This window comes from Dipteris shenzhenensis, chromosome 17 (genome assembly GCF_047967505.1).
Source record: "Dipteris shenzhenensis isolate YYH24624 ecotype China chromosome 17, Dip_SZ_1.0, whole genome shotgun sequence".
Classification (NCBI taxonomy): domain Eukaryota; kingdom Viridiplantae; phylum Streptophyta; class Polypodiopsida; order Gleicheniales; family Dipteridaceae; genus Dipteris; species Dipteris shenzhenensis.
In genome coordinates this window covers 17,370,235-17,381,617 of record NC_141612.1, presented here as the reverse complement: position 1 = coordinate 17,381,617, position 11,383 = coordinate 17,370,235, and the positions used below count along the sequence as shown (strand labels likewise).

The 11,383-nt window shown below is 46.6% G+C and overlaps 1 protein-coding gene across 1 annotated transcript in view; it reads left to right on the top strand.

The window, feature by feature from the left end:
* Nucleotides 1-586: 586 nt before the first annotated feature.
* The window catches only part of EMB1211 (MORN (Membrane Occupation and Recognition Nexus) repeat-containing protein), a 45,598-nt gene continuing 34,801 nt past the window's right edge, over nt 587-11,383 (top strand). The window contains exons 1-5 of the mRNA XM_087388264.1: nt 587-1,533; nt 3,604-3,675; nt 3,796-3,885; nt 4,003-4,173; nt 4,315-4,405. Of these exons, the coding sequence (XP_087244390.1) occupies nt 938-1,533; nt 3,604-3,675; nt 3,796-3,885; nt 4,003-4,173; nt 4,315-4,405 (1,020 nt within the window). The 5' untranslated portion in view covers nt 587-937. The remainder of the gene's footprint in view (nt 1,534-3,603; nt 3,676-3,795; nt 3,886-4,002; nt 4,174-4,314; nt 4,406-11,383) is intronic.

Below are 11,383 nucleotides of genomic sequence, written 5' to 3'. Positions count from 1 at the left end.
AAATACTGCGTTGGCTAGAGCTTGCAAGCCTTTTAGAGAGTGCAATGAGACCCAAGAATTGTTCGAGATGGCAAGGACCAAAATTTTGAATGGAAAACATCAGTGTGTGAAGCTATTGGCACCAAATGCTGGTATCAATGACAAGTTGTTGGCATCGAATGCTTGTATCAATGACAAGAACACGCCGAAGCACTATATAGGAAGCCCATTGAGAGTTGATACTAAGGTTGGTTACATACCAGTGCCCGCCTAATGTTAGAAAGGGTCATCCCCCCACATGGGATCCATGTGGTGACCACTATCAGGCTCGTCCATCGTTTGAGAGCAAGATTTGAACCCGTGCCATCCAATCCGAAGCCCCTCAACCTAAACCACGGAGGCATAATCACCCTTTTGCAATCAATGCGGGACCTTTTACTCTTAACTCGTGCATTTGGTGTGTAACGAGGTGGTGCCCATCATGTGACTAAGGAGAGAGGGTGGATAGTGATGCCAGAAGAGGGATTAGCAAGCTACCACATGAAGTTGCTCTAAGATGCAAAAGATGCAAGCATTTCCTACAAAAGCAAGCTCGGGTGACCTTATCTTGTCTTGTTTCTTCTCAAAATTCCATCCTCATGTTAAACTTATGATCTCTTTCTCTCTCTCTCTCTCTCTATATATATATATATATACCAATGCACATTGACTCTAAGGCCGCCCATGTTCTCCCAATGCTCGTGGGAGCGCTCTTATCACTTTTCTGAGAGATGATAGCTTCTGAGAGATGATAGCTTCACTGGGTGCTCTCTCTCATTGCTGAGAGGTCTCAGCTTCAATAGTTGATTGATTTCTCCCTCCTTTGATATCATAGCTTCCCCGGGTCTTCTATCACATTGCTCTCCAGTTCTCGGCTTCAATAGTTGATTGATTTTCTCCCACCTCTGAGCTATAGACCATGGACCCAAATGGCCCTCCCAAAACTGAACCCGTCCCTGACGACAAGCCCTCCGAGGACGAGGAGCCTTTGAGCTCTGACGACGACGACGACTCTGATTACGACTCCGACGACGACTACTCGGACGAGGAGGAAGGAGAGGAGCCGCAGGAGCTGGAGGAGCGGAGCCCCGAAGCATTGGAAGAGGCGGGCAGGCAGCGAGAGGAACGCAGGCTGAAGAAGCGGGAGGAGGAAGAGAAGAAGAAGGAACAAGAGGACGTTGTGGAGGAGGATGAATTGTGGAATTTTCCAGTAGACCGTGAGAATTGGACAGAAGCAGACCTCGGTGAGGTTTGGGCTGACTACTGGGGGGATACAACTGCTGTAGGCTATGACCCGGAATTAGTGGACAAGGCTGATATAGACCATTTTGATAAGCTGAGGAGCCAGGGAAAAGGACCGCCTAACACTCCCTATTATGTACCATACCGTAAATTCTATCCATCGATACCCGATAATCATTTTGATATTCAGACACCAGAGGATGTCGTGGAAGAGCTGGAACGCATGGAGGAATTTTTGGTATGGGTCAGTTATGTTTTCAAAAATGGTTCCAGGTAGGCTTGTTGCTCGGCTCAAGTACAAATTTATGCTTTCACATTTCTTTGAAACCAGGGTTTAAGGGTACTTCTTACGTGTGAAACGTCGAGGAAAGGCTAATACAATCTCCCGAGGTTCCGAAGTGAAATCTAAATTAGCGATTTGCAGTCTGAAAAAAGATATTTTCAACTTATTGTCCCCAGCATTTCATCGTAATACCAACGAGTTTGTACCGAAGCTTCGATATCGGCATAGTTCGAAAGCTTCTGGTCCTTTTCTTTGAACTTCATTGTTCGCTCGTATATTCATCCTTCTGTTTTGGTCTCAACTGTTTTTGACGTTGCAGAAAAATTTCTATACGAATGTATGTGATCCTCATATACGAACATAATTTAAATTAGTGGATCTGTTTTTGAAACCCCCTTTTGAATAATGAAGGATTTCAGTCTGCCAAGGGTTGAATAGTGGTAGGCGTTGTGACATTTGGCATTGTTTTGGGTACTTGACTGTGCCGAGTCTTCTTTTACCTTTAAGTATCCACTCATGTCCATACGGACAGTGCACCGTGTCATTTATCTCATAGAGAACTTCAGCATGTCGTTTATATCAAAGAGGACATGCCTGATGCATGGGATGAAAGAGCATAGGAAGAAATTGGGTGGTAATGATCGTTGAAACACGGAAATGCAAACGATCTTCCATGTCCTGTACCCATGGACTGGATGTCACATCAGGGCCGAGGCTCTGCTAATACACTATTTTCTCCTAGTGCCAATGGCAAGCGCTGTGGTCTGTGTTGGAAGCAGACATCTTTGATGAGCATCTTCAGCACGAATCCAACCAGCTTAAAATTTTTAGTGACTGATGTAATCTTAATTTCAACTGACCAAATTGAGTTTATTACTTCTGAGTCAGTTCTGACCAATTTGAGAGAGTTTTATGCTTGTCATTCTCACCTTAAAGCTGAAGTAATTGTAAAATACATTGTGTAAGTAAACTGGCGACACTGGTTTATGGATAACCTATTTGTTGAAGTCGTAAGAGCATATCTGCTCATCTCAACTGCCTATCTGTTGTCTTTTATTATGGGATACTAAAATCACGAATGTTCTTTGTTTGCTGGCAATAAGTATGGGTACTTCTACTACTTGAAGGTAAGAGAGGAGTTTAGGCTATATGTCACCTCAAAAGTGAAAATACAATGAGTTGGAGGGGGGCTTGTACAGCCGTCTCAAGCCGAAACATACCTAGCCAAATTACCAACTTGGTCTGATTTTTATCTTTATTCTTTTTTTCTAAAAAGGGAATTTTGCCTTTATTAGTAATTCCTGCCAGAATCTCTCTCTCTCTCTCTCTCTCTCTCTCTCTCTCTCTCTCTCTCTCTCACTCACTCACAGAGTCACAAGCATGCACACACGCGTGTACACGAGCGCACGCACACGCACCATGTGTATCTTCATGTAGATACACACATACAAGTATGCAGGTCCATGTGGATGTGTGCACACGCACGTGTGCTGTATGCATGTTTGTATGTATATATGTTTGTATGCACATATGCATACACAGGTTGCTTTAACAGAAAAAGAGAAGTGAGCTTTTGCTGAATTACTGATGTTTTTCAAACTTTTTATCATTTGCATATATACTTATTTTCGTATTCACCATCTTCTTTTGGGTTATCTCAGAAACAATCAAAGTGTAATTGCTGGAATGTCTGTTCCACTTCTACTGTTCACTGCTTTTTAACTTGTGCATGTATGCATAATGATCAATCCAGGTCTCTGCAGATGTGTGACATTATCTTTAAGCTGTGTAAGACTCTTTGTAAACTCTCATTTATAGATGCATCGTAGTATAAATTGCTATGAAGTGACGTGAAAAGTTGAGGCCATGCATGGTCTTGAATTGTCTTACCTCACTGTGTCAAAGGAGTGACTTTATAAGAAGAGTGGCTTTTTAAGGTGACTGTGCGTTTAGTCATAAATGCTTATCAATCATTTCAATAATTGTGATTATTAAAGACTGGTGTGTCTGTGCTGCAAAGAAGATCAGTTTTTTATCAGCAATTGGAAATTTTGATGCAGCTATGAAGGTACTGTATGGGATGACCTCGCCCATGGAAAGGGTGTCTATACAACTCCATTGGAACTTTGCAGGTGAACAAGATATGCTTGCTGTTTCCATCAGGACACATCAAGTTAGTAGAGTGTCAGGTCTACTGTACAAATAATAATAAGAGCTCTCTAAGAGTTGAAATTTGTTGTGTGGGCACGCAGGTATGAAGGAGAGTGGTTTCAGAACATGATGCAAGGACATGGTGTTTTAGAAGTGGATGTTCCTGTTTATGAGCCTCCACCTGACTCTCAGTTTGTGTCATGCCCAATCAGCTTTGTTGTTTGTGTTGTTAAATGCGTTTTACATCCCGGCACTCTTTAATACTATTTTCTGATAAGGTTTTCTTCTTTTTTTACATCCTGAAACAGGGAAGCAAAGAAGATGAAGGCAAAGGGCGCAATTTTGAAGTCAGATTACATGGATCCCTTTGAGAGGGAATGGTTAAAGATGGACTATGAAGATACCATCAAACGGCATCCTTTCCGTGTATTGCCTTTCGAAGACCGCCAGAGCTGGGTTGACCATTTCGGGGAAAAACCGTATGTTTTGAGAGCCTAGAATTTTTAATACAGATTCGTGAATTTCTCTGCCAAGACGTTCTTATGTGGGACTGAACGTGTGCAGATTGGGCAGGCTATGGGAAATTGATGTTTTTAAGCAAATGTGGATTGACGTTGCAGAGAGAAGGGGCATTATAAGTATTCAGGCCAGTGGAAGCACAGTCGGATGCATGGGTGTGGAGTGTTCGAAATCAACAGTCGTCTTATTTGGGTATGTTTTCTGCAAATCTAAATTTGTATGATTGGACTTATTCTAGTCTTACAAAGGTATATGTTTTCTGCAAATCGATGGGACTTTTGAACTGACAATAATGAAGTATATCATGCTACGGAGGATTTTCTTGGATTTGTGAACTGACATGATTCTGATGTATAAAACAAAAGCAAGGTAATGTTGTTGATATGACCGTAGAACTCCAAGTAAGCTGATTAACAAGCTCTGCATTATCTCTCGAAGGTGGAAAGGGAGGCAATGCCAGAGATAATATGGCAGCATACTCCTCACTACCCCAGCCAGCTAAATATGTTTCCGATGGATCACACTCGCTCTCAGAGCTCACTCTGCTCTCGTGCACTCGAGTAGATGTTGGTGTCAGAATGAGGGTGACATGATCTTCCAAATGAGGATGACATTGTTAAGGACTGCGAAGTGGGCAGATTTTGTGGCTGCTACATGAGCAGATCTGAGGATCAGTGGGCTTCCATGTAGACAGCAAGGTGGCTGCCACGTGGGCAGCAAAGAGGGCTGCACAAGGGCAGCAGATCTGACAACATCTGTCTGCTACATTACCCCAGCCATGCGGGCTGGATGCCACAGCAAAGGGGAGAAAGGCAGGGCCATAAGGGCCATATATAGGGATGACATGGACCTTGCAGACAGCTGACCAGCCTCTTTCTAAAAGGCCCCAATGGGGGATCATTGAAGCATCCACCAACAGCCTCTATTGAGCCACTGAGCCACCCACAGATAGAGCACATGGCAGAGGAGTTTGCAGTCAGAGGGGCAGCATATGTGGGTCTTGTGGTACCAGACCTGAGCAGCAGGTGGCTGGAGGCATTGGTTACACCGTGGATTACATTTTGTACTTGATCTATTCCATTGTGATTCTCCAGATCTTTGTGTGTTCCTCTTAACTTGTGTGCATACATGGAGGGTGTCCTTGTGTGTTAATGATCACAATTCCACTGTGTGGGTTTGGCTGTCGCACTCTTCATTCTAACATGTTTATTAGAGCCAAAGAGATCTACATCAGAGATCTGCTTGGACAACTGGGCCTTTGCTTGAAGAGAGGAGGTGACTTCAAACTCAGTGAATTGTGCCTTTTGTCAAGTGGCTTGCAGCGTGCGCTTGTGGAACTTTCTTCCAAGTCATTTACATGCCAAGGAGTGTATTACCAGGAGAGGGTGTGAACCTTCTATTCTACTCTGAGGATCTTTCCAGTGCACAGGTGGTAGCTTCAAACTGGTAGCAGCTACGAGAATTAAGGATGGAGGCTGCTCGGTGTACCATGTAGCCCACAGTTGGGTACCCCCACAAGCTCTCTTCTTTGGACGCCAAGAACACGCTTGCCACATTCAAGAGCTAAAGGGTTGGTACCATGATTTGCTAGAGTGCATATCGTAGCAGGAAAAGAGGAGAGATGAGAAGTTCACCCGACTCCAGACAGCTCACAAACAGCTCTGAGCTGACCAGAGCCAGATGCTCCAGTAGTATAAGGAAGCAATGGGTGTGTTCAAGGAGGCACGGGATACCATTGCCTCACAGAAGAAGCTGATGGTGATGACTCTTGTGCCAACCTCCACAGTCTCCAGCTAGGTAAAGCCCAAACCCTATAAAGATATGTCACCGTGTAAAAGGTGGGATCAATCTGGAGTGGTGTCATGGTGAACTTTGCCTCTACTATTTGATGAGGAACCACTGTTGGATCTGTACGCGAACGGTTGGTTGTACCGTACGGATTCTGTATGCGTTGCGGGACTTTTTTTGGGGGGGGGGGGGACGGGTGTAGGACCTTGGCACATACATTTCTGCGCTTTTTCATGGCTTCCGAGCAACAGACCTCATTGGAAATCTCAACATGCATTCACCCTTGGGACTCACTGGTTACTCGTTGTTCGAGGTTGTGAGCTTGTCCTCCAACAGCTGTACAACCATACAGCCATACAGCTTCGTACTGTGAGGAACTGAGGGCTTACTCCAAATCGTCCTGGAAACCCCATAATCACCTGTAGCCTTTCAAATCTAATCCAATTGGTCGTTGAGAGATCACTCCCCCCAGTAGGATGCTGCATACATGGTTGTTGGCCTCACTATTGTATCAAAACGGCCATCCCTTTGTCGGGAGGTCTTGGAAGTGTGCTTGTAAGCACTCTCGCTCTAGCTGGGCCAAAGCTACTCCTCATTTAAGTCATGCCCTGGCTGCATCTGTCATCGTGAAAACTGGTCACGTGAAGACTGTCCCTAGATAAATGTACAAGTGCATGATCTCCAGCGGCTCCCCTCAGTAAGTGAAGCGGTGTCAATGAAGTATTGGCCATGAGGAGTATAACCTTGGTTGCCAAGGTTGACTATCAAGTCTAAGGCTTCTAGATGTCTTTGTAGGTGTGCTGTTGAAGAGGATATGAGGACAATGACAGTTGCGTACATAGTTTTTGTATCATTAGATCAGCAAGCAATGATCGCTCACCCCCTAGGCAATCAATAAATGTTGTGATCGCATCAATGTAGGTCCCAAAGAGTGTCGTGAGAGGGGGCATCCTTGCTTCACTTTGTTCATACTCTGAATCCAATTTGACAGGCCTCTAGGGGCACGTACTCTACCTTTTGCTGACTCATGTAGACTCATCGCCCCCCAAATCATGTCTCCTTGGATCTGCATCTCTTGAAGTCTCCTAATTACTTGAAGTCTCTTACAAAGGTATATCTCTTGAAGTCTCCTAATCATGTGGGAACATGAGACCGTGTCAACGGCCTTTTGAAAGTCTACAAACTTTCTTGGATCTCGGTCTCGCCTCCTCGATGATGGCCTAGAGTGAAGATGTGATCAAGAGTAGAATGCTGCCTTCGGAACCAGGCTTGTCTCAAAGCTCGCTGTCCTTGTGCCTCTGTGTAGGATTTGATCTCTCTCTCTAGGACTGATCCGGTGGCCAATGTGTGGTCAATCATGAGAGTGCAGTGGATTGTAGTGTCAATGGGATCCCATGCTTTGTCTATTCGGGACGGTGGTTGTACCCCAAGCAAGGGGAAAGCCATGGTTGAACATCTGTGCTAAGATCAGGGCCAAGATTTGTATATTAGGCGATGTGAGATCCGCTGGTCTTAGGCATCATCAGGTGTCCCAAAGCCTGCTCATGTATCAAGAGAGATCTCATCTCTTGGCACTCATCATCAAACCATGGGTTTTGGGCATTTCCCCAGCTGGGTGGAATGTCGCGGATTGGGTCGTCTGGAAGAAGTTGGCAGTAGCATCCTGAACCATTGAGACAAGAGGGTTTGAGGCATAGGCGACGTCTACACCATCTCGAAGGGAGGCTGGTAGCTCGCTCACGAGACAAGTGGCTCGTATAGACTGCATCAAGGGCATGGTCAAAGTATATCTGGGCAGGGGTGGTGACGGGAGGGCCTGTCCTATGGTTGGGTGTGTGTGTGAGAGAGGAGAGAGAGAGAGAGAGAGAGAGAGAGAGAGAGAGAGATTAACATTAGTGGGTGGCCTTGCGGGCCTATGGGAGAAAGTGCATAGAAAAAGTAAACTCGTACAAGCCTCAAAGGGCTGGAGCAAAGGGTGCGCTAGGGCCCTTGCTGAGTACTAATCTATGCTAGCAAAATCATATTCAATACTCAATACTCCCTCAATCAAGCACAAGCTGAATCAAATCAATCTCAAAGCTGGGCCTCAGAAAACAACTCACGGCACAATGATGGCTCTCTAGTACCAAGAGAGGAAAGAAACTGCAAGATCTACCTCACAAGGGAGCTAGGAAACGAACAACATTTGCTCCGAAGATGTCGAGCGTATGCACACGTCAGAGAGAAGTAGGGACACCCTAAAAAATCTGTTGGAGCAACCAGACAAAAGCTAGGGAGCTACCTAAAAGAAGTTTTAGAACATTGCAGCAAATTACTCGAGCTGGCACACAAGCTAGCCAAGCAAGTACTCACAACATAGCAAGCTTTGTAAAGTTTTTCTTTTCGCTGGATGCAAAAGACCACTATCAGTTAATAGTGGTCATGAGTCCCATAGGCTCGCGAGGCCTCCCGCGGACGTTAATATTTATTTATTTCTTTCTTTCTCCCTCCTCTCCCTTCCCACCCTGCTCTCCTCCATCACATTGCTCTCCCTCCCCACACTGCCCGCCCTCCCAGCTCTACTCTCCCTACCCGCCCTAATCGCTGTCCTCCATCACGCCTGCTCAGCCCCTCCAAAGTGCCTCTGTTACTCCCTTGTTGTGCCTCCTCACTAATTTAGTAGTTCTCTAGTGGGAGTTAGAGGGAGATGTGGAGGGACTATATAAAACCACATCCACCACTGTTTGAAGTGATCTCTATCCTATCTATCTCCTCTCCTTCCTCCTCCTACTTGCCTACTCTCCTATACTCTCTCTCTCTCTCTCTCTCTCTCTCTCTCTCTCTCTCTCTCAATGCAGAACCATCCGCTGCCACTGCCACACAATCGACAACCGCCAGTCATATTTGCAGTTCAATGAATGTTGTGTAGCTGCAGTTTGAGGTTCGTCTGCTGTAAGAGCTACAAATCGAAGTTGCAGCAGGTTGAATCATCACTCAACAGGTTGAACTATTGCTCAGCCTACAAGCAGGTCACCAGATCACTTAAGGAGTTTTGGCGGGCGGTGGTCTTCCATTGGACCTAGCTCCGTTGCAGCACAGCCCGATTCATGCTTTCAAAAAGGGTCGTTTTAGCAGGCTTTGGTCTTCATTGCGGGTGCTTGATTGATCCACCTCTGCTCCATTGCAGCCCAGCTCGTTTTTTTGCTTCCATTTCATGCGTAGGGTCGTTTTGGCAGTTTGAACGCACAGCTCCCCAACAGACAGTTCGCTGCAAACAGATTACTCACTTCTGGGGTCTTTTTTGCTTAGCTTGTTCTGAACACTATGGGTAGCAAGAAGGTGAAGTCCTTTGCTCAGGCGGTTGCTTCCTCCTCATTGCCTCATACTAGACTAAACAGTCTGCCACAGCACATTGAGGACCTTGAATAGGAAAACCTGCAACTCCGAAAACTCATGGAAGAGCTTTAAAAACGTTTAACTAAGCTAGAGGAACAATTTAACAACCAGCTCGGTTCTCATCTTCTTGAAGGACTTGGTAAACAGGCTGTCATAGATGAAGTAGTCAAAGCTTGCAAGGCTTCTCCACCTACTCCTCAGCTAGTCTCTACAGTCAAAGATCTCGTTCATACTGAAGTACAAACAATCCAGAAAGAAGTTACTGTGGAGGTTGATACAAAGGCAAACAAAACTTCTATTCAGGAAGAGCACGAAGCTAGATGTGATAATGCACTGAAGATTGGAGTGGGAGGACTCTGGTGGCTTGAGCCACTAGCAACATAGCCTTCGGCTCCCGCCTCTTGACCCGTGAAGCCCTGCTCTGACCGCGGGAAGGTCCTTGGCCGTTGGTCCCTATGCGGCCTGTGCAAGAAGGCAGAGGAGCAGCGAGCTCCCCCCTTACCTTGGCGGACATTTCGAAAGGAAAGCCAGTCCTTCGGCCCCCGTTTTCGCTGGTCGAATGATTGCAGGGAAGGGAGGTTGCCTTCCCTCGAGCCTCTTCGTCAAAAAGGAAGGAGAAGGGTGGCTCACAACCTCTTTCTAAGTCCGTATTGGTGCAAGTTCAACAAGGCCCCCCAAGTGAGGTCACGTGTTACGCAGCAGCTGAGAGAGAGGCTGCGGACCTCATAATAGTCCCATCACATCAAGGGGTTTCCAACTCAGGCATTTCTTTTGGCATGGCAGATTCTTGGGTGACGTCTACTTCAAGAACTTGGGAGTGGGTCGCTCTAAAGTCAAGCCGTGGCTTTTCTAGACCGCAATTGCAGTCAGCCCAATCGGCTTTTCCCTTGCAGGCTGGTCATTTTTTCTTTCCTCCTTGTGGAAGCAAACGTTAGTGGTTGTTTGGCAGGGAGTAGAGTCTTGACGGTGACCTTTTGGTCTGACAAGAGAAGCTCTCATGGCAGCCTTCTCGGCTCTCAGAGCTGTGAAGGTTTGTCTCTCCTCCTCGGACAAGCAAATTCAGCAGACACTTCAATCTCTTTAGGATAGAGCAGTGGTAGGCCGGATAGTCGGTAGTAGAGGAAGGAGCCACATAGGCCCTTCTTTCCTACAGATTCAAGAGGAGATTCCAAATCCAATGCCTTCGGAGGAGCAAATCCGAGAGTGGCTTTAGGGGAGCTTAGCCCTAGAGGGTGACCACTTTCAGGAGGTCACTATCTACGAGAGGGGTTTCTTTCTGCTCCAGTTGAGCTCCCCAGCCACCAGTCAGACCCTCGTGGAGTAGGGTCCGATCTTCTTGGGGCCACACCTGGTCTACCTTATCCCTTGGTCCCCACGGTTTCATGGTGGAGGATATGGATACGACACCCTGTGTACCATGGTTTCCGGTGACGCTCAGCTTTCTGGGTCTCTCGCAAGAGTACAAGTCCATCCTTCCTTCTATAGGGGGGGATTTTGGCACAGTGCAGGAGTCCCTGCCATAACATGATGGGGTCCCAAGCTTAGGCTAGTTGTCGAGCACCTCGAGGCGCTCTTGGGTTCTCAAGACCCTAGATGGGGGTACACTTCGATAGAGGGTGGAGATCTCGGGGCTCCTTGGGCAATGCCTTCGTTGCCACCAGCTGGGGGACCTTGCCCGGGAATGCCCTAGAGGACAAGCACAACCTCCCTTCCCTCCCCCACAGGTTTGATAGAGTCAACAGCAAGAGCCTCAGGAGGAGCGAGACTAGCGCGCTCCTAGGCAACTCCAGCGAGAGTCACAAACACCTTGGGTGACCGATTCGAGGGCACGTGGATCCCAATATAAAAAGCAAGAAAAAACCGAGCTAAAAGACCCAAAAGAATAGGAGACATGGAGCCAGACGTAGGACGAAGGAGCGACTAGAGCGCGAGTCATCTTCCTCCCCTCAGGCGGAGCAGACAGTAGACTGACCTAGCCCTTTAGAGGCCTTTTAAGTGGAAAATGTG